The following is a 21,434-nucleotide window of genomic DNA, read 5'->3' on the forward strand; positions in this document are numbered from 1 at the left end:
TTGAGCAATATGCTCTCCAGGAGCAATGGCAGTAATTCCTTTTGGCGAAGAAAGCATAACTTTAACAGTACCAGTATAATCTGAATCAATCACGCCTGGGTGGACAATCAGACCCTGCATAGTTTTGGAACTTCACCCAAGTACCAATCCCACTGTACCGTTAGGAAGAGGGCCGTGAAAGTCTGTATCAAGTGCCTGCGGGCCCATTTCAGGAGTCAATACCAAGTGGAAGGCAGCGCAGAGGTCCAATCCTGCGCTCCCGGGCATGGCTCGGTGGACTGTCTGGTCATCAATTCTGTCTGCTCTGGGTACACCCCGTATACTCTGTAGGGGTGTTTCGTCCAGCAGGACAGTCAACGGGGGTCACAACCACCTAGGAGAGAATGGGGGACAAGAGACATGAAGAATGGACAGCAAGACAGGATGTCTGATCAAGCTGTCAGTTTATTGATTTTAATTGAGGGTTTTTATATTCTTCAGTAACTAAGGCTCAGGGAGAAAAGGAGAAACTGGGACACAAGCCATGGTCTCAAGACCGATTGTTCTTGAGCAGTCACCATATCAACAATAGTAACCACCATATTAACAATAGCATAGGTAATCAATATCAAGATGTTGGCAGGTACAGCATAAATCACATTCTAAAACAGTTGCTAGAAACAATTGAAGCTAAGCGTGTGATTAGTTTCATAACTTCTTTCCCAAGCATCTAGCCAGCCGGGGATTTTCCACTGGCCCACAGTTCTATATTCAAAATGGCTTCAGTGTGACTACAGTACATGGCTCCTGACATGGCTTCAGTGTGGCTATAGTACATGGCTCCTGACATAGGGGCCCCGGGGTGGCGGGCCCTCTGGCCGTTTTTTGACCAAGACTCATTTCCTAAGGTGCAGCCAGAGACATCCCTCCTAGAATGACATTCATTAGCCCAATGATTACCTTTGCCACATCTAGGGCATAAGCCAGGGCGAGGTGGAGGACAGCAATTTGGCACCCTCTGGCAACAATCCTTCTCATATGTCCAGGCTTACCACAGCGAAAGCAATTCCTTCCTCGTTCTTTCCCTTGCACTACAGCTCCTAAAACTTTAGCTTGTTCTCTAGCTTGAAACACTCCTGCAGTAATCTGATCATGAACATCCCGACAGATCTTAATCCAAACATCTAAATCCTTATGTTTCCAAGGACATATAGCCTCTCGGCACCACTTATTAGCATTTTCATAGGCCAATTGCTTCCCAAGTGGCATAGCCTGCTCTACATCTGGAAACAATTGCTGATGACCTCCATAAGACGGCTGACAAAATGTGCATACGGCTCATTAGGTCCTTGAGTCACTTTAGAGATGGAAAATCGGACATCACCCTTGCTCTGTACTGCTTTCCAGGCATTCTTCCCTATCATGGCAATCTGCAGACAAAGTGGTTCCGGATAAACACATCGATTCTACTGGCCTACCCAGGCCCCTTCCTCAAGCAGAACATCTATGTTCCAATTTGCATTGCTGGCCTGAGCATTATGGCGAGCTGTGTCCAGAGCCAATTCTCTACATGCTGATTGCCAGACTAAATACTGTCCTGGTGAAAGGGTGGCTTTAACTAAATTTTGCCAGTCCTCAGGAGTCAGGGTATCAGCAGCAATCTGCTCCAGTATGGCCAAGGTAAAGGGCACATGAACATCATAAGAATCAACAGCCATTTTAAGGTCTTTAATGTTTAAAATTCAACATCTCATGCGAACGAGCCGGTGGGTTTTGAGTGCGATCTTCTCTCACAGGAAACACTTGCCCTGTCTCTGCAAAATCACGCCACAATCGTACATGATCAGGTAAAGCCTCAGCTGTCTGCTGGGTTCCTGATTGCAGCCAAGGTGGCACACTAGGTAACAGAGGGCCTCCAGGAGAAGGCGCAGGTGGCCAAGCAGAATTCTGAGAGCCCAGACACCCAGAGGACGCTTCCTCTTGCATTTCTTCGAGCACTTGCCCTCCTACTCGTAACAAATCTTTAAACTTATCTGTCTTATCCACTAAACAAGACTTCATCCAAGTCCAAAATCCCACAGTTTCCGGAGGGAGAGGCTTGACTTGACCAGCTTTAGACAGGTCCCTTCCGAGGTGCTCCCACTGTGGCACATTCAGCATGCCCTCTTCTATGAACCAAGGGGCATGGCGCTGCACTGTTTGCAGAAGTGAAAGTACCATCCCTGCCTTTACCGGCGTTCCATGCTTTTGTAGCAGTTTCTGTAACAAGTTTTGCATACGCACCAGGAGGCCAAGTTCCCCATTTTGTTCAGCACTGCAGACTTAGACTCGTCAGTTTACTGGGAACCTGACTCGTCCCTTTACCGGGAACTTGACTCGTCACCAACCCGGTGAACCTGATGTGCACGTCCCCGCTGCTATCAGCAGCTCCCTGAGGAAACCTCAGCTCTGATGGGCCCTCCGCTTCTGCGGCTTCCTGGGTATTGATCCCAGCTTCTTCCTGGGTGAATGCCACTCAGCTTCTTACCTGAATGTACTCACCTACGATGCAAATTCTATTCGAGTCACGGCACCAGATATCAGGGTCCCTCGTCCCGCGAGCAAGACTCCAACACGGTATAGACTCTTTATAAAGTTTATTACATAAGACTTCAAGCGTAGCGGCAAAGCAAAAGCAGTTATAACATAGCGCTTGGCTTGCACATAAGGGAATCTCTCGTTCTATTATTACCCACAATTTTTATGCATAACACAAACCAATCCATATACAGCTCCTCACATCATGCGGTGAGCACACCAATCATGACTCTGATCACATGCGCATCACGCAGTTTCCATGTGTGCTTGGCCCAATCCTCAGTAACTTCCCGAAACCTGTTTACCATCTCTGCCCCATGAAGCAATGATCACAAGCGCCATCTTTGAGGCGCGGCTCCGCTCTCCACAGGGAACGAGGAACTTCTTCCGGGTATCCCACATGGGTGCAGGGTCCCAAAGCTTTGGGTCGTCCTCGACTGCTTTCCCAGGTCACAAGTGGAGCTGCCGGGATTAGAACTGGTGCCCATATGGGACCCCAGAGCATTCAAGGTGTAAGTTCAAGGTGGACTTCAAGTGTAGCAGCAAAGAAAAAACCAGTTACAACAGTTGTAAGATTTATTGCAGCAAAGTGAAAGCAGTTACAGCTAGTGCTAGCAGCTACAACATAGCCTTGAAGCGATAGCCTTAGCTCTATCCTTAGCAGCTTGCCCGGGAGAATCTCTTCTCTCTTAACTATTTTTTACCCAGACCTTTTTACATTACACAAACCAATCCATACACAGCTCCTCACATCACACAGTGAGCACACCAATCATGACTTAGGTCACGTAGCTTCCCTGCGTGCTCAGCCCAATCCTCGGTAACTTCCCAAAACCTGTTTACCACCTTTGTGCCATGAAGCAATGGTCAACAAGTGCCATCTTTGAGGCACGGCTCCTCTCTCCACAACCTTTAGATGCTAGGCCATAGCACTGGGCCCCCTGACCAGTCTTTCTTTGAAACAATATGACTCCTGCCCTGGTTCATGCCCAGGGTTCTGTCCTTGGCCGCCATCTTGCCTGCCACTTGTAACCCTGTGACCTGTGTTGGGTAATTACTTCCACAGGATGGGGACCCCGATAGAGCCCCACAGGCCCACGTTGGAAAAGAGACACATTGGGGCTCATCCCATTGCCCAGCCCTGGGCTCCCCAGCAGGTGCACCCAGCGGCTGCTCAGAGGCTCCTGCCATGCCTGATAATGCCGAATTCAGAACAAACTGGCCAGGTACCAGCCCCATGCTGCATTTCACTGGGGATTCTGTCCGGCCTGAGTGGTGTCACTCCCTACGGCTGCCACTGCCATTTATACCAAGTCTCCAGGGCCTGCCTTCCTTGTCCCAGCAACAGGAAGTCCACACAGGCCCACCCTGCTGGATGACATGAGACAGACTGCCCAAGCCTTGTGCCAGCACACAGATGGAGAGTGACTGCAAGGCAGCCAGAGCTGCACAGAGGCCGGTTGGCCATAGGTGCTGCCCCGTGAGGTTCAGTTGGTCTTCCTGAGGCAGCCTCATAGTGTGAGCCTGTGTGCGTGGTGGGGAAGAGGGAGATAGAAAAGTGGGTGCTGTGTGGCCAGATGAGGGAGCCTGTGGAAGCAGGCCACCCGCACCCCTAGCCTGGAGCATGTGAGAGCACTGTGTGCATAGGACTCCAAGCTGAATGGCCTGGCCTGTTGCGGGTTCTCTTGTTCCATCACCCTTGGCTGGCGGGTGGCAGACACAGCAAGGACCCTCGGCCATGGCCCACAGCCATGCACTTGCTCCTTGCTGGGTCCAGAGTCAGGCTGCCATCCATTGCCATTTGCACAGGCCAGGGATGCTGAGAAAGGAGAGATTGCGGGTAGGGCAGGTGGACATGTGTCCCAGCACCCTGGGGACAGGGCTGCAAGCTGTCCTACGGCCATCCAGCTGACCCTCCCTGACTGCCTTGGTCTCTTGCCAGATGTTTAGTTTGCTCCAAAGGAAGACACTCCCAGCAAAGCATCATTTCTCCAAAGGAAGGAAATGGAAATTTCTGAGAACGCACTTCTGCTGGAGAAAGGAGGGGCCCCAGGGCCCCGCCCTCCCACCCTACAACTAGCCGAGCCCAGCCTCAGGAGCTGCACTTGCCAGTTTTCTGCACTTGGAACACAGACTTTGCCCAAGCTGGAGATGTTCAAGAAGGGACACCACATGACGAAGACTGAGAGAACCCATCCCTCCACCGTCATCAACATTCACAGCGATTCCACTGTGCCCGACCATGTGGTCTGGTCCCTCTTCAACACGCTGTTCTTCAACTGGTGTTGCCTGGGCTTCGTGGCGTATGCCTACTCGGTGAAGGTGTGTGGGGTGCCGGGGTCATGGGCAGTGGGTGGCCTTCAGGCTCTGCCAGGTGGCATCTGTGGACCTTGGGTGTGAGTGTGTCTCCGTGTGTGTGGAGGGGACTGAGAAGGCCTCTGAGTGCAGGATTAGGCTCTGGCCGCATGGGCTGACCTGGTCAGCTGGGACTGGACTCAATCTCTTCCGGCCACAGGCATCCTCCCTTCTGGTCAACACCAGTCACTTCTCACGGGGCCGAAGTCTAGGGCGGGTGGAGCCTGTTCTGGCCAGGAGCTGGCACTTGGCTCTCAACTGCCCTGACCGGGTTCCCCTTCCTGCTTCTTTTCTCCCAGTCAAGGGACAGGAAGATGGTAGGTGACGTGGTTGGAGCCCAGGCCTACGCATCCACCGCCAAGTGCCTGAACATCTGTGCCCTGGTGATCAGCATCCTTTTCTTCGTGGCGACCATTGTCATCATTGTGCTCAACATAGCAGCCATTGCCCAGGCAATTCCTCGTTAGAGGAGGAGCCTCGCCAGGCCTGCAGTGCACACCTGTGCTGGCAGCCCGCCCCTCCCCCAGCCTCACGCATGTCCACTACCATACCTCTCCATCCTCAGTCGTGTCTACCCTCCCGCATGTCCACCCTCATGCCCGAGCACCATGGGCTTCAATAAAGTGCCTGTCTCCTAATGGTCCTGCGATGTCCCTGGAGGTGGCGCTGGGGAGGAGAGCAGCAGCTGAGGGACCATCCTGGGCACTGCCCAGCTCTTCCTCAGTACAGGGTGCTGTGCCTATGTCCCTGACACAGCAGACACAGCTTCCTGACCTGTGCAGCTCTCACCCACCGCCAGCAAGGCTGTGTGGCTAGAGCGGTGCTTGTGCACAGCACTTCCTGGTCCCTAGAGGAGCTTCAGGTGCCCTCTCTTGCAGCTTGGGGAAGATGCGCCAGGGAGCAGCCTGGGGAGTGCTGGGTATGTTGTGTCTCCTGCTGGTGGGCAGCCTGGGCAGTGGAGGATATGTGGTGCCCCCTGCTGGTGGCCGGGGCCCCTTCCCCCAGCAGGACTTGGGACCAGATGGCAGGTACCAGGGTGGGCGTCTTGTGGGGACCCTTGAGCTTTGCACGGGCTGCTGGCCAGGCCTCCTGCCTGTTCACCCCACATAGCTTGCTTCTCACACAGGTGAGTCCTTGTCACACCGCATCCCAGCAGCCTGGGGGAGGATGTGGGGGTGGAGTGCACAGTGCTGAGACAAGGGCTGAAGAGGGATGGGGCGGCCATGCCACAGGACATGGGGGAATGAGGGGAAGGGGTGGCCACCCCACAGGACATGGGGGAATGGGGGGAAGGGGCGGCCACCCCACAGGACATGGGGGAATGGGGGCATGGGGTGGTCACCCCACAGGACATGGGTGACGGGGCGGTCACCTACAGTGTTGCAGGGATTCAACATGAGACGCAGCAGCAATCTTGTTTCTTGTCTCACAGGAAAGAATTTTCATATGGACAATTCTAGTTTGCAAAGCAAGATTTATTTGAGGAGAGGGAAAGTGGCTCCTGACCTAGCGGCAGGAGGGGGCTGCTGTGCACAAGGGGAGTTAATATCTTCATATACCCTTTGTTCTCCCTCAAGCAAAGAATGTGCTCTTTGGAGAAACACAATTTTATATTTTTAAATCCGGACTCTTCACCCAACAGGACACATGGGTGTGGGGCTGCTACCCCACAGGACATGGGGGGATGGGGCGGTCACCCACAGGACATGGGAGCCCAGGCTACAGACCCCTCTGCCTGCCCCCCCAGCAAGGGCACTGAACAGGTGCTTCCGGCTTGCCTGTGGCTGCAAGCTGGTCCCCAGAGGAATGTGCCAAGCCTCCTTGGAGCTGAGGCTCACGCTCAAGCCACCCACAGCAGAGGCAACACCAGCCCCTGGCCTCCAGAGGAGGTGCTGACAGTGGTCCCTGACCACTGCCCTGGAATCCCAGAGGAAGGGTGCTCTCCCTGGGCCTTGGGTGTAATTTGAGCTGTTTTTAGGTGGCTGCCTGGGCTGGGGGTGCGGTCACCAGGGCTGGGAGGTGGGGGTGGCTGAGCTATTAACCACGGGAGCGCTAGGCTCCCAACTCCGAGTGAGGACACGTCAGTGCTGGAACTTGTGGACATGGTGTACCCCTGCAAGGGTCCCTGGGCACTGCAGCCCCGCAAGGCAGATGGCACTGTCCACACAGTGCTCACACTGTGGGTGCCACGACCTCTGTCCTAGGACCACCTGATCTGCTTGTTGTTGAGCAGGTTCTACCTCAGCCCAGGCTGCCTCGGCTTCCTGGCACTGGCCTACTCCATCAAGGTGCGCATTGCCTCACAGGGCAGCTCTCTACCGGGGTCTCTGTCACCAGAGCTGGGAAGGGGAGCGCTCCTTGCCCGTGCGGTGGCCTTGGTGCTACAGTGCTCACAGCCTGGGAGAGGCCTATAGGGTTCCCCGTCTGGCTGGGGCCACTGTTAAGTTGAGCCCCAGGAGAAGGCTCTGACCCCAACCCTGACCGCAGTGGCTCTGTAGGCCTGAGACCAGAAAGGCCGCTGGGGACCTGGAGGTGGCACGGCACCTGGGCTCCAGGGCCAAGTGCCGCAACATCCTGGCCACCATCTGGATGCTTGTGCTGCTGGTGCAGGCTGGTATTCTGTACCTGTCATGGCTAGCCAAGGGCTCTGTGGCCTCTTCAGCATCCCACTCACTGACATGGACCATGACTGATCGGCCAGGCCAGTCCTATGACCAACTTTGGTCTCCCCAAACCCGACCTGGGATCTCCAAGTCATTGTCGTCTAACATCGAAAGTACCTGATTCCAGAAGTGCCTGGGATGTGTTTTAAGGAGCAGGCAGCAAGCTCAGTGGTGCTGGGGGTTCATTCTCGGGGCCCATGGGGACAGAGCCACAGGGTCTTATTCATCAAAGGTGGGAGGAGGTGTTGGGCCAGCTCCCTGTCACTCACATAGGCACACCTCACTCCTGGCCATGCTCACACCCATTGGGACACAGCTTGGGACCAGGCCATGTGTCTGTGTGCCACAGGACACCACCTGCCCACATCACAGCTGACTGCACCTGGCAGGCTGCCTGTGGCTGTGCCAATGACAGGGCAGGAAGCAACCTTCACAACTTGAGCCTCTTCCCTCTGTAGGGGCCACCCCAAGCCTGCTCTGCCTGGGGGAGGGGCTCACTGTCGGCCTGGAGTCCCCAGCGCAACACCCGCCCTCCAGGAGGTCCAGCTGTCCAGAGGGCAGTGTTCAGTCAGCCATGGAGGTGAAGGTGTGCTCCGAGGCCCCAGCGTGAGCCTGGGACACCCCAGGCTGCCCAGGGACAAGGTATCCCAATGCTCAAAGATGAGCACGGGGCGATGCCCCTAACAGTCAGAACGCATGTGGCTGGGAACGAGCGTGTCCCAAGGCTGGAAATGTCCACTTCTGTGTAAGCTTGTGAGGGACCAAGGCTGTGGAACCCAGGCCTTGGTCACCTGGTCCTCACAGAGTCTAGGGCTCATATGTGCGCACACACACACACCCCTACATACCTACACACAGGTGCAGACACACATACATGTACAGACAACACACATATCTATATACACCACACATGTGCACAGACACATGTACATATTCAGACAACACACATGTACATCGGTGTATGCATGCAGATACATATCTGTATACATATCTGTGCACATATGCACACACACACTAGCAGTAACCAGGACAATTGTCCTCTGGGCTCAGGGACACCCACTCCATCTCTGTCTCCCTCCCCTGTGCCCTCCTCAGCCAATCCGCCTCTACTGTCAGGACCTGGAGTGCCCGGTGCATGGCTCTGCAGGTCTGCGGCTGGTCAGGACCTGGGGTGCTCAGTGCATGGCCCTGCAGGTCTGTGGCTGGTCAGGACCTGGGGTGCCCGGTGCATGGCCCTGCAGGTCTGTGGCTGGTCAGGACCTGGGGTGCCCAGTATATGGCCCTGCAGGTCTGCGGCTGGTCAGGACCTGGGGTGCCCGGTACATGGCCCTGCAGGTCTGTGGCTGGGTTGCATTGGCCTCATGCTGTGAGGCTGAGCTCAGGAAGCATAAAGCCATTCCTGCACGTGTTAGCCATGGGTGGCCGAGGCCTCCACACATTTGAAGCCTCCAGCTTTGCTACGGACATGTTGGTGGTGCCTGGCTAGTTGTCCTTGCCCCTACAGGCACTGACTGCAGGATGAACAGTGATGGGGAGTGTGTGTGGGAGGCAACAGCTGCTCTGGTTTCTAGGGGCTTCCTGCCTGACTCCAAGCAACATGGTAAATGGGTTTACACCAGCCCCTCCCAGCACTAACTTTAAACCTTCAGCCCCGCACCCATGGGCGGCTCCTCTCATCCTTGGGAAAACATGCAGGCCCCAACATGGGAGCTGGGCACTGTCCTGCCAAGGGCTGCTGTGTCCTGCCATGGGCTTCCTGCCTGTGGCTTGACTCTGGGAATATCTTGCCTGGTGGTTAGGGAGGCCCCAAGGTCCACTGCCCATGTTTGTCTATGCTGGCCACTGTTGATGGCCCCAGGGAACTTGGGATGGCTGAGGTCCTCCCTCCATCTACCTGGCAGGCTAGCCCCAACCCCACGGCATGGGCTGGGGCAAGGCCAGAGATCAGGAACTGGCAGGGCAGCCCAGGAGGGGGTGAGGGTGCTGGGGCCAGGGGTGTGTCAGGGACACAAGAAGAGGATGGGTGCTGGGCTCAGGGGCGCCACATGGCCCTGGTACTGGTGGTGGCCTGGGGAGCTTGGCCATCTTCTGGCAGCTACAACGGGATCCTCTGTATCCGGCCAGCTGATAGAGGGAAGGAGACCTTGTGTCCTGCAGGAAGAGGGTGTCCTGGGGTGACAGCACAAGTGGCAGGGGTGTGGGAGACCCCTGGGGAGGCAGGGCCTACCTGGCGGCAGGGGGAGCCGCAACCCAGATGGCCACAGCTCCACCTCCAGGCTGGGACCTGGGGGCCCTGTGGGGACTGTGACCTTGACTGCCACACAGTCCCTGGAGAAGCAGAAGTCCAGTCTGCTGCCCTGGAGGAAAACACCCAAGATGCTCACGCCAGAGATGTCGGGCAGGTTCACAGGATCAAAGCTTAGGCCTGCTAGGGTGAGCCTGTGGAAGGGGTGTGGATGGTGAGGGGAGAGGGTCGGGTGAGAGGAGGGGGACATGTGAGGTGAGGGGAGGGGGCATGTGAGGGGAGGGGCCATGTGAGGGGAAGGGCCATGTGAGGGGAGGGGGCATGTGAGGGGAGGGGGCATGTGAGGCAAGAGGGTCAGGTGAGGGGAGGAGGGCATGTGAGTGGAGGGGCCATGTGAGGGGAGGGGGCATGTGAGGGGAGGGGTCAGGGGAGGGGAGGGGGCATGTGAGGGGAGGGGCCATGTGAGGGGAGGGGGCATGTAAGGGGAGGGGGCATGTGAGGCAAGAGGGTCAGGTGAGGGGAGGGGTCAGGTGAGGGGAGGGGTCAGGTGAGGGGAGGGGTCAGGTGAGGGGAGGGGGCATGTGAGGAGAGGGGGCATGTGAGGAGAGGGGGCATGTGAGGGGAGGGGGCATGTGAGGCAAGAGGGTCAGGTGAGGGGAGGAGGGCATGTGAGTGGAGGGGCCATGTGAGGGGAGGGGGCATGTGAGGGGAGGGGTCAGGGGAGGGGAGGGGGCATGTGAGGGGAGGGGCCATGTGAGGGGAGGGGGCATGTAAGGGGAGGGGGCATGTGAGGCAAGAGGGTCAGGTGAGGGGAGGGGTCAGGTGAGTGGAGGGGCCATGTGAGGGGAGGGGGCATGTGAGGGGAGGGGTCAGGTGAGGGGAGGGGTCAGGTGAGGGGAGGGGTCAGGTGAGGGGAGGGGTCAGGTGAGGGGAGGGGGCATGTAAGGGGAGGGGGCATGTGAGGCAAGAGGGTCAGGTGAGGGGAGGGGGCATGTGAGGGGAGGGGGCATGTGAGGCAAGAGGGTCAGGTGAGGGGAAGGGTCAGGTGAGGGGAGAGGGCATGTGAGGGAAGGGGTCAGGTGAGGGGAGGGGTCCTCCTGCCACTGCCCCCACCTGAAGCCTGTGCACCCAAACAGCATGGCCTGCAGGAAGCCGCCAGCACCCGTCAGGAAGTTCACGGCCCCGGAGCCATCTGAGTTCTCTGTCCACACCTGGAGGGGACGGGGGTCAGTGCCCAGACCTCTGAATGCCATGCCCAAGCAGGCCAGGCTCCACGCCCACCACAGGGGCTCTCATTCAGATCCTGGTGGATCCTGGCATGTGGTCACAGGAGGATGGTGTGTGGACCTTGAAGGGCTCCGTGACGTTGGTGAAGCTCCGCTCCAGTAGGCCCCACGCCCGTGTTGGCTCCTTCAGCTCCATCCAGCCCACAGCAAACATGCTCTGGGGTCAGAGGTGAGAGGTGAAAGGTCACAGCGGACCGAACCCCTCTGTGTGGGGTGGGGCCTCCCACTGTGCCACTCACCCAGGTCATGGCAGGACCCTGGGGGGACGTCACGGGCTCATACACTTCCAGGTTCCTCCGGCGGGTGTGGGGACTCAGCGGGAAGGGGACCGGGTACCCCAGGAGTACCACATCTGCCTGCTTTACCTCCTCTCCTGCGGGCACAATGGGGCACAAATCTTCACGTCCGCTCCAGGGTGACACAGGGTCTGGGGGGCTGGAAGCCTGAAGTCCACTCACCAAGCTCATACCCCTCAAACTCTGGGTGGAACTTCCGCTCGGGGTCAAAGGGCAGCTTGATGCCATCAGCCACCTGCAGCCATCGGTTGGGAACAGGGAGGGCCAGGTCCCGGGCCAGGACAGCAGCAAAGTACAGGCTGCAGGGCAGGGGGCAAATACAGCGTTACACTGGCCCTGCCTGGGTGGGGCTGACCTGCGGTGAGGGCAGGGCGGGGCTGGGGCAGCACCACCTGTTCCGGACCAGGGCGTTGGTGTACACCGAATTGTTGACGCCTGTGTGATACTCGTCTGGGGGCATGACATCTGCAAAGGTCACAACCCCACAGTGGACAGGATGCAGGGACCCCTTGACCAGTGTTCTAGACTTGGATTCACCCTGCCCTGCAGCCCTCACCCCTTAGGTGGTACTTCTGCTCCACAGGGCTCCACTCCACACGGCTGCACCAGAACTCCGCCACAGCCTGGATCACGTCCCAGCCACCTTCCTGGAACAGCTGCAGGTCCTGGTGGGGTGAAGGACACAGCTTGGGGCAGGGCTGGAGGGCATCTAATGACTGCTCTCTGTCCAGTTCCCCTCCAGGGCTCCACCAGAGACCCATCCCTACCTGTGTGTCCTCTCACCTGTGCGTCCACCACCTGCACATCCCACATGTGTGCGTCCCTCACCTGTGCATCTGTCACCTGTGTGTCCCTCACCTGTGCACCCCTCACCTGTGCGTTCCCCACCTGCGTGTCCCCCACCTGTGCACCCCTCACCTGCATGTCCCACACCTGCTTGTCCCCCACCTGTGCACCCCTCACCTGCGTGTCCCCCACCTGCATGTCCCACACCTGCGTATCCCCCACCTGTGCGTCCCAAACCTGCATGTCCCCCACCTGTGCATCCTCTCACCTGCGCACCCCTCACCTGTGCGTCCCTCACCTGTGTGTCCCACACCTGCACATCCCCCACCTGTGCCCCCCTCACCTGCGTGGCATGGTAGTACAGCTCGAAGGCCAGTAGCACAGCCCCGTTGATGTGGAGCTCCTGAACACCATAGATGTCCTCAGGACAGACTTCTAGACCAGAGCCAGCACTCTCCCAGGCAAACTTGGCCCCCTGAGGAGGGGACAGGCACAGGGTGCTGAGGGCTGGGCCGCGGCCTCTCCCTCGTTGTCCAGGAGATCATTCCTGAGCCCCAGCACGCCCGGCCCCATAGCGTCTCCCACCCGTTAGGGTTGGGGCAGCAGCCAGGGCGGCCCTAGGGGTCGGGGTGTGGGTGGACAGCGGCTCACCTGGTAGCCTAGATTCCGAGCATTCTGCAGAGCTCCGCCCAGCGTCCGGACACGGTACTGCAGGATGGCCCTTGCGGCCTCAGGGTGGAAGAGCAGGACGACCGGGAACATCCAGAGGTCCTGGGGGACCGCCAGGGCTGGATTTCCCCAGGCTGACACTGTCCCGCACCCCTGGCCACCTCCCTCGCCTCCTACCAGGTCCTGTCTCCAGTCCAGACCCAGGTTCAGGGCCCCTGGCCTCCTGACTGCCTCCCTGCTCAATGCCCTGGGGAAGCCAGCCCGTGGTCAGTGCTGGGTGGACGGACCCCACACACCTGGTCCCAGAAAATGTGGCCCCAGTAGCATTCGTCCCGGCTCCCGTTGGAGAGGCCCCCAGGGCTGAGGCCATGACAGACAAATCCTGGGGTCCCGGGCGGGGGCAGGGCGCTGAGCAGGTAGTAGAGGGAGCTGCACAGGGCCTGTCGCAGGCCCAGGGGCCCCTCCACGTCCAGGCCGCAGCTCGCCCAGAGCTGGGTCCAGGCCTGCGTGTGCGCCGTGTACAGGGCACCCCTGGCCTGAAGCTGCTGGGCCTCAGCCAGGCAAGCCTGGACTTCAGCCTGGGTGCTGCCCACCACAGTCAGGAAGTCCCAGGTCCTGGCTTCCTCGTCTGCCTCCAGGGTCAGGGCAGGTGGTGGTGGCATCCACAGCATGTGCACCTCCTGGGGTACTCCTCCGGGCTGCTCAGGGGCCAGTGTGCGGCCCCACAGGTACCTGAGTGGGCAGGACCAGGCCTCAGCTATGGCTTCTGGCCAGGCCAGCAACAGGGACCACTGCCTGCCCCCTTACCGGGCTCCCTGGAACTCAGGACCCAAGTGCAGGTCCAGGTCAGGGCTCTCCGGGGAGAAAGCTGATTGCAACACCACGGAGACCGGATGGGTGCCAGGGGCCGCACGGGCGATGGACACGCTGAAGACCAGGACGTGTGGCAGTGTGCGGTGGGCGTAGATGCACTGGGTGGCCCGGGAGCTGGGGCCCTCCAGGGTGTGTGTGAAGCAGCCTGGGGGGCAGCAGGGAGCCAGGACCAGCTCTGATCCCTCACCTTGGCCACCTACCCCAGGGAAGAGGCCTCCAGCCCCAGGGCCCCAGGTGGGCCAACCGTGTGCCCCTCCAACACCCACCAGGGGCAGCCAGACCCACAGCAGCTACCTGTGCGAGTGTCCAGGGTGAAGGTCTCCGTTAGTGGCTCCGCTGACCCTGGGGGGGCCTCCATCCGCACATTGAGTGGACTGGGCAGAACGGCCCGGTGCGTGTCCCCTTGAGTCCCGTTGTACAGGCCACTCATGTGGATTACGTCATGGTACACGCGTGTGCCCAGGTGCGCGTTGGTCACAGGGGGCCAGAGCCTGGGGTCGCTGGGTAGGGCATGGGCGCTGAACACCATAGGGTCCTCTCTGGCAGCTTCCATGGCCTGGGAGTGGGGATGTGACCAGCTGGGCTCCTCCAGGCGGGTGGGCACACCAGGGCAGCTCGGGTTCCTGCCCACCGGCCGCCCGGGGACACCTCTCCGCCCAGCCCCTCCCCGCCCCGCGCTGGCCCAGGCGGTCTCAGGGGCCTGCGCCCCACCCGGGCCCCGATCCCGCCTCGCCGTCCGCTGGGGTCGAGCTCGGGCACTCACCGCCGCCACGCGGGCAGGCTGAGCTCGGGCACTCACCGCCGCCACGCGGGCAGGCTGAGCTCGGGCACTCACCGCCGCCACGCGGGCAGGAGCACCGGGAGAGAGGCCAGGCCGCGCGGGGCGGGAAGGAGCGGAGACGCGGCGCGGGACCCGGAAGGGCTGGCGCCCCGCCCACATCAGCTCGGCCCCGCCCCCGACAGCTCGCCCCGCCCCGACAGCTCGGCCCCGCCCCCGGTCAGCTGGGGGGGGGGGGCCCAGACAGCTCAGCCCTGATCAGCGTGGCCCTGGACAGCTCGGCCCTGGTCAGCTCAGCCCTGGACAGCTCGGCCCCACAATAAATGCCCAGTCCGTGTGTCTCTGCATTCCTAGCCCAATGGGACATGTGGGCAGGAGTGAGGCAGAAGCTTTGCCCTTGGGATTCCCAGAGGAGAACGGGGCATCGGGCGTTTCATTCTGCTCCCCGATGCTGGACCCTGCTTCCTCCACTCCCAGCATCCACTCCCACCCTGCCCCTGGCCTGTCTGACCCCTGAGTCCACTCCTGTCCCTCCCTGTCCCCATCTGCCCGCCCCCCCACCCTAGACTCAGGCCTCCGGGGTGCTCAGGCCCAGAGCCTGGCTCACCTCCCCTAGGTCCCCCACAGCCCAGGTGAGGCTGGCCCTGCCTCTCCACACACCCTCCCCTGGCCCACTGAGTGGGCAGAGCTCTTGTAGCAGCTGACCAACTTGCCTGGGGCATCCACCGCTGGCCTGTCCATCCACTGCCAGTCCCAGCTTAGTGGTGGTGCAGTGGACCATGGGGCATGGACAGAGCCCTGGCTGAACAAATCAGAAGCTGGGGGACCAGGTGCCCAGCGTAGCAGTTAGAGTCCTCACCTTGAATGTGCTGTGATCCCATATGGGCGCCAGTTCTAATCCTGGTGGCCCCGCTTCCCATCCAGCTCCCAGCCTGTGGCCTGGGAAAGCAGTCGAGGATGGCACCCTGCACCCGCGTGGGAGAACCATCAGCGCTCCTGTCTCCTGGCTTTGGATTGGCTCAAACCATCAACGGAAGATCTTCCTCTCTGTCTCTCTTTCTCTCTGTATATCTGCCTTTCCAATTAAAATAAATAAATCTTTTAAAAAAAAAGAAGAAGCTGGGGACTGGAACCAAAGTGACATTTATTCTCAGTGACCATTGCTCCCCCTCGAGCTGGGACTCCTTCTGAACAACTGACAAGGGGGTGTCAAGGGAGGCAGAGGCGATGGGACTACTTCCTGTCCGCAGGGACTGGGTGCTGGGGCCACAAGCTGGTGTGAGGGGTATGAAGGTGACAGCTTCCGGCTATGGGGAAGGGGGTGTCTGTGGACTCTGCTATAAGGAGACTGGAGAGCAAGAGGGGAAGGGCAGGATCAGAAGCTGAGTGCCTTAAGGGCTGGAGGTCCCTGGGGTCACAGCAGCTGGCCTAGCTGGGACCTTGGGCTGGGGGAGGACGCTTCAAGGGTGCCCCGTTTCCCTGGGGTCACAGCAGCTGGCCAGGGCTGGGACATTGGGCGGGGGGAGGTCACTCTACAGGTGTCCTGTTTCCCTAGGTTCACAGCAGCTGGCCCACCTGGGACCTCTGGCTAGGGGAGGATACTGCACAGGTACCCGGGCCTCAGAGGGCACTGATGGTCTCCAGCGAGGTTTCAGGAGTGCCACCCAGCACTGAGTGGACAATGACCAGGTCCGGCTTTGCTGCTATCACGACCCGCAGCTCCTGCAGCGACTGGTCACTCAGCTCCACGGCGGCCAGGCTGCAGGCACAGGCACCAACCAGGCATGGTCAAGGGACTAGGCAGCAAGGCTGTGAGCAGTGGGACGTGGGAGCTGGGAGCAGGGCTCTGACCACTTCTCAGACTGCAGCAAGGGTGGGAACTGGGGCTCTCATGACCCATAGATGTGTGTTTGGGGAGAGAAGCAGGCCAGGGGCTGTGTCCTCTGGGGAAGATCCTGGTCCAGGTTTGGGGGAGCCCCTGGCCCAGCATGCCCTTCTAGGTCAGCCTCACCTAAGGGTCTTCAGGCTGCACCCCGGATGCTGCAGGATGGAGCGCAGGTAGGTCACAGCCGGCGAGGGCAGCTGGCAGCCGCTCAGGTCCAGGGTGGCAAGCGCCGGGCTGAGCCGCAGCAGGCTGACCAGGTACTGCAGGACCCCAGGGCGGGCGCCGGGCTGCAGCCTGTGGGGAGGCGGGACTCAGGGGCTGCGGGGGCGGGGCTGGCCTGAGGTGAGGGCATGGCCGGCTCCGACGGCGGGGCCACCCCTGCCCGCCTCACCTGAGCACCCGCACGCGGCACCCCGGTCCCGCCAGGCCCTGGCCCAGCATGCGCAGGCCGGGCTCGCTGAGGCCGCAGTGCAGGAGGCCCAGCTCCGTCAGGGCCGGCGCTGTCCCCAGGGCCTCGGCGAGGTCTCGGCAAACGGCGTCCGAGAGTCTGCAGCCGGACAACCTGCGGTGGAACACACGGTGCTGAGCGCGCCGCCCCCGCCCTGGACACGTCCGTGGACGGCCGGGCCCAGATGACTCACGTGAGGGTGCTCAAGCCGCACTGCGGCTCTGCCATGGCCTTGCAGAGGGGGTGCAGCGGGGAGGCCGGCGGCGGCTTCGTGCTGGTCCTGGAGCTGCTGGGAGAGCGAGGCCTGGTCAAGCTCGGCGAGAGTCCCCCCAAGCCTCTACCCTCCTACCCCAATCCCGGAGTGAGGCGCAGTTGTGGTTTGCAGATTCAGGCACAGAGGTGCAGGGGCTCCAGCGAAACTAAACCCGGGTGCTCCCTTCCCCAGGAACTGGGGGTCCAGGGGAAAGGCACCGGGCTGGCCGGGCGCCAAGGGCACAGCACGGTGTCATGGGGAGGGAACAGCAGACACAAGGACTCAGAACATTCCGTTCTGTGAGGAGGCAGGAGGCGGGACAGGGGCTGGACTCGATGGAATAGCGAGGGCTCCACGCGGGAAGCGGGTGAGCCCTGCCCACGCAAGACGCACACACCCCTGCAGCCGCTGCACGAGGCTCCTCCTCTTCTTCCTCTCTCGCACTGCGACCAGCCCGCAGCGTTCCAGCCGCAGCGCCTGCCCGGAGGGGCAGCAGCTCACGCAGTAGCTGAGAACCGCCAGGTGCATGCTGTTGAGGCGCACCCGCTCCAGCACCAGCTCGGGCAGGCCGCGCAGGGCCTGGCCCACGAACGCCTCCTCCTGCGTTTCATACAGGCAGTACAGCACTTCCAGTGGGTAGCTGAGGTCCTCGCCCAGCTCCTCCTCGTCCTCCTCCTCGGCTTCCTCCTCGTCTTCCTCCTCGTCCTCCTCCTCCCCTTCCTCTTCGCCGGGCTCCTCCACGGCCTCGAGCCCCTGGCAGCCCCTGCTCCCGCCCTGGCCCTGCACCCAGCGTAGGGCGTCCTGCTTTACGCGCGGGGACACCGTGCAGCCGAAGTGGCGCTCGATCTCGCGCGTGCGCTCGGCGCTCAGCAGCCCGAAGAGAAAGCGCGTAGTGAGCGCCAGGTGGGCGCGCGGCCGGCCGTCGCGGGGCAACAGGGTCTCCAGGCACCCGGCCGCCACCGCCTCCGGAGATCCCTCGTCCGGCAGCAGGTAGCTGAGGGCTGCGAAGAATTCCTGGAAGCTGAGATCGGCGAACTGGTAGGCGACCTCAGTCTCCAGCACGCCGGGCAGCTCCTTCTTGCTCAGGAACAAGGCCTGCACGGGTGAGCCGCGCAGCTGCAGGCGCCCCAGGTCCCGCTCCGTGAACCGCGCCCTGCGCTCCAGGGTGCCCTCGCGCGCCAGGCCGCACAGCTTACGGAGTTCGGCTCGCGCCCCGGGCCCACCGGCACCGCCGTCCAGTAAGCTGGTGACGAAGAGCAGGTACACGGCCGTGGCGGTCCTGAGCGTGTGCGCGGGGTCGTGGCCCAGCGCGAGCTGCTGGCGCAGTACTGTGCACACGATCCAGCACACGAAGGGCACGAAGCACAACGCGAAGAGCGTCTGGTTTTCCTTGACCAGGCGGTAGGCGCGCGCCGCGCCGCGCTCGTCGTCAAAGAAGCGGTAGAAGTACTTTTTCCTGTCGCGGTCGCTGAAGCCACACACCTCGGCGCACTGCGGCGAGCGCAGGCGGCCCTGCAGGCGGCCCGGGGCGGCGGCACGCGCGGTCACCAACAGGCGGGCGGCCGGCAGCAGCGCCTTGCTTAGCAGCCCGCCTAGCACGCGCGCACCGCTCGCCGCCTCGAAGGGGTCGGTGCAGGGCGTGGCCGCCTCTAGGGCCCCGGGCGGCGCGGGCAGCTCGTCCACGCCGTCCAGGATGAAGAGCAGCCGCTCCGGCTGTGCCAGCATCTGCGGCACAGGCGCGCGACGGTCCGGGCACTGCTCCAGGACCAGGTCGGCCAGGCTACGAGCGCCCGGGTTCGCCAGCAGTTCCCGGCACGGCATGAAGAAAGCGAAGTCGACCTGGCCCTGGTACAGTTTGCCTGCCGCCCAGTCTAGCAGGATCTTCTTGGCCGCCATGGTCTTGCCGATGCCCGCCGGACCCTGCAGCACCACGGTCAGCGGCCGCTGGCCCTCCTCGTCGCGCCCGAAGAGCCGGTTGAAGGTGCGCGTGTCTGAGCGCCGCGCGCGCGCTTCCTGGGTCTCCTCCGTCCTTCCCGGCGCCACGTCCCCGCCGGCGGCGCCTTCGGCCGCGATGAGCAGCTTGGTGAAGCGCCGGTTGATACGCACTGAGCGCGCGTTCCTCTCGCGCACCTTAGCGTGTTGCCGCAGCACGTGCTCCCGGTACTTCTTGCGGTACTCTGGGGAAAGGGGAGAGGACGGGTGGCAGATACGGGGCCCGCAGCTGTCGCGACCCCCGAATGGGCTGCCCGCGGGAGAGACCTACCAGCCACGGAGATCATCGCAGAGGAACCGGTGCCAAGCCCTGGAAGGGAATTCTGCCCTGAGACCCGCGGAGCGGGAATGGGGGGCACGGGTGCCATTCGGACCCAAGCCTCCTTGGGGGGCAGCCCCAGGGCTCGCTGGTTTATGGGTAAAGGGCACCCAGCCAGGACCAGGCCAAGGCTGGAAAGTTAGACCAAGACGCCCCGGCCCTCCCTCCCCACCTCCAGGCAGTGCGACCCAGGCCCCAGGCTCACGAACACTTCCCAGCACACGCCTGCCCTAGGCCCGCTCTCACGCTGCCGCCGCTGCTCCTTAAGTCGCGCAGCCACGTCGCGCACGTCCGCCCTCTGCAGCGTCTTGCGTGCCACGTCCAGCGCGGGCTCCGGCCCGTAGAACTGGACCAGCTGCTCTGCGAGGTCCATAGCATCCGCGAGCTCCAGGCGCCCCCATGGGATGCCACGGCCGCCGGTGCGCGCATCCCGCAGCTTGTGGCGGAAGCGCTTCAGCTGCTCCTGGCTCAAGTCCTCCAGCGCCGCCAGCAGTAGCTCGCGGGCCGCGGTCGCCAGGGGCTCCGAGCTGGGGGCGTGCGAAGGGTCGTCAGTGCTGCCCAATGTCCTGGGTCGCCCCACCCTCCCAGGCCTTGCAGCGTCCGTCCTGGGAGCGTGGGGTACTCCACACCCCGCCAGAGGACATCCTCGTGGGTTGCTGGGGCGGCCATCTTGTGGCTTAGGTCGTGCTCACACAACCCGCCGTCAGGTGTGACAGCAGTTGGTGAGGCGGCTGCACTGCCCAGAGTCCCCATTCCGGAGTCCCCAACAACTCTGAGTCACACTGGATTCTGGGGCACACCACACCCCTGTGTGGGGGCCTGGCTGAGGGTGTGAGCGTTAGAGAAGCACAGCCCAGGGAGGGGACACGGAGACTGCCAGGCCCAAGCCCTTGTAGCAAGCACTCACCTGCAGCCCGGGGCCCCTGGTCCCTCCATAGCTCCGGGTTACTTGGTCCAGCTCTCAGGGGCAGAGATGGATGTCTGAGTGGGGCCCTCTCCCCTCAGCTGACCTGGGCCAAGTCCCCAAGGTTGGTCCAGCCCGTCCATCCTGCAGCCCAGCTGGGCCAGTCTGAGAGCATCCCAGGTGCAGTCGCCCTCCACATGCCTGGCCCAGTGACCTTTGCTCCCTATCGTGGGTGTGGCATGGCTGGCAACAGGGTGGGCTGCCCAGAGGAGGCAGCTGGCTTGGAGCAAGGCCTGGGCTGTTTCCCCTATAGGCCAAGTGTGCCCATGGGTGGACACAGCTCAGGCTGGAACCTCTAGGGTCTCAGCTTGGTCACCTGAGAGGCCCCAGGAGTTGCTCTCAGCCCACAGTGGGAGGCACAGGCTGACTTGCTGGCTGGGGTGGAGGAAGAGGCCCTGGGACTTGGGGTGCAGCTGGGGAGCCAGGGCGGAGCCCTTGCCTGGCTCTAAGCCCAGTGAAACCGGTACTGGACTTGTGACCCCCTGGGCTTTGTTCCAACAGCATGGGGAACAGGGCTGGGGCCTCTCTTGGGGAGCTGGTGGGCCGCTTTGGCCACAGCCCTGCCTGCTGCTCCACCTGCCCATGGGCCACCTGCGTGCCATCCTGTGTCCTCTGGGAGCTGAGATCCCAGGGAAGCAGGAGTGTCTGACCAATGGAGTCTTCCCCCTAGAGCTGGGCCATGTTTGTGCTACCTAGGAGAGCATGCTTGACGTACCACATGCATGGCTCCTACCCCCCACCATGCTGTCCTGTGTATGCCCAGCAGGTGGCTATCCAATGTCCTCAGGACACCACAAGGGCCCTGGGTGGGCAGGGCTCGCAAGATGTTGCCCAGGGACTGGGGAGGAAACAGGGGCAGCACATGGCTGGGACTTTGGACTTCCATGAACACGAGCAGGCAGCAGCCTTGTCCTGGCCAGGCCTGGCAAAGAGGGAAGGCTCAGGGTTTGGGGGCAAACCTTGAGATGGGCACCAACCTTGGCCCCACCCAGGTCTCTGCTGCCCAAGGGAGTGCCAGCTCAGTGGGAGGAGCTTGGCTGGCCCCTGCTTCCACACCTCCCAGGCT

At 61.4% G+C, this 21,434-nt stretch overlaps 3 protein-coding genes across 4 annotated transcripts; 1 reads left to right on the forward strand and 2 right to left on the reverse strand.

Annotated features, from left to right (window-relative positions):
• The first annotated feature begins 4,663 nt into the window (after nt 1-4,663).
• Nucleotides 4,664-5,432, forward strand: LOC121150047 (interferon-induced transmembrane protein 1-like). Its single transcript, XM_040970699.1, has 2 exons — nt 4,664-4,878; nt 5,211-5,432. The coding sequence occupies exons 1-2, from the start codon at nt 4,708-4,710 to the stop codon at nt 5,376-5,378; spliced, it is 339 nt and encodes a 112-aa protein (XP_040826633.1). The 5' UTR covers nt 4,664-4,707; the 3' UTR covers nt 5,379-5,432.
• A 3,443-nt stretch (nt 5,433-8,875) lies between these two features.
• Nucleotides 8,876-14,282, reverse strand: PGGHG (protein-glucosylgalactosylhydroxylysine glucosidase). Of its 2 annotated transcripts, XM_040971055.1 has the most exons (13): nt 14,024-14,282; nt 13,664-13,874; nt 13,153-13,588; nt 12,839-12,958; nt 12,531-12,662; nt 11,958-12,066; nt 11,794-11,866; nt 11,564-11,700; nt 11,345-11,478; nt 11,167-11,262; nt 10,933-11,030; nt 9,802-10,013; nt 9,617-9,725 (listed from the first exon to the last, which is right to left on the reverse strand). In XM_040971055.1, exons 1-13 carry the CDS (start codon nt 14,280-14,282, stop codon nt 9,670-9,672), a joined length of 2,073 nt encoding a protein of 690 aa, XP_040826989.1. In that variant the 3' UTR covers nt 9,617-9,669. The 2 variants fall into 2 exon arrangements, with proteins under 2 accessions (XP_040826988.1, XP_040826989.1); XM_040971054.1 differs by having other exon boundaries at nt 8,876-10,013.
• A 1,845-nt stretch (nt 14,283-16,127) lies between these two features.
• NLRP6 (NLR family pyrin domain containing 6) lies at nt 16,128-20,157 on the reverse strand. The gene is made up of 8 exons (XM_040970836.1): nt 19,985-20,157; nt 19,651-19,931; nt 19,357-19,395; nt 17,491-19,270; nt 17,034-17,126; nt 16,784-16,954; nt 16,519-16,686; nt 16,128-16,266 (listed from the first exon to the last, which is right to left on the reverse strand). The coding sequence occupies exons 1-8, from the start codon at nt 20,155-20,157 to the stop codon at nt 16,128-16,130; spliced, it is 2,844 nt and encodes a 947-aa protein (XP_040826770.1).
• Nucleotides 20,158-21,434: the final 1,277 nt, after the last annotated feature.

This window comes from Ochotona curzoniae, unplaced genomic scaffold (assembly GCF_017591425.1).
Source record: "Ochotona curzoniae isolate NIBS_2020 unplaced genomic scaffold, NIBS_Ocur_1.0 scaffold_4937, whole genome shotgun sequence".
NCBI lineage: Eukaryota > Metazoa > Chordata > Mammalia > Lagomorpha > Ochotonidae > Ochotona > Ochotona curzoniae.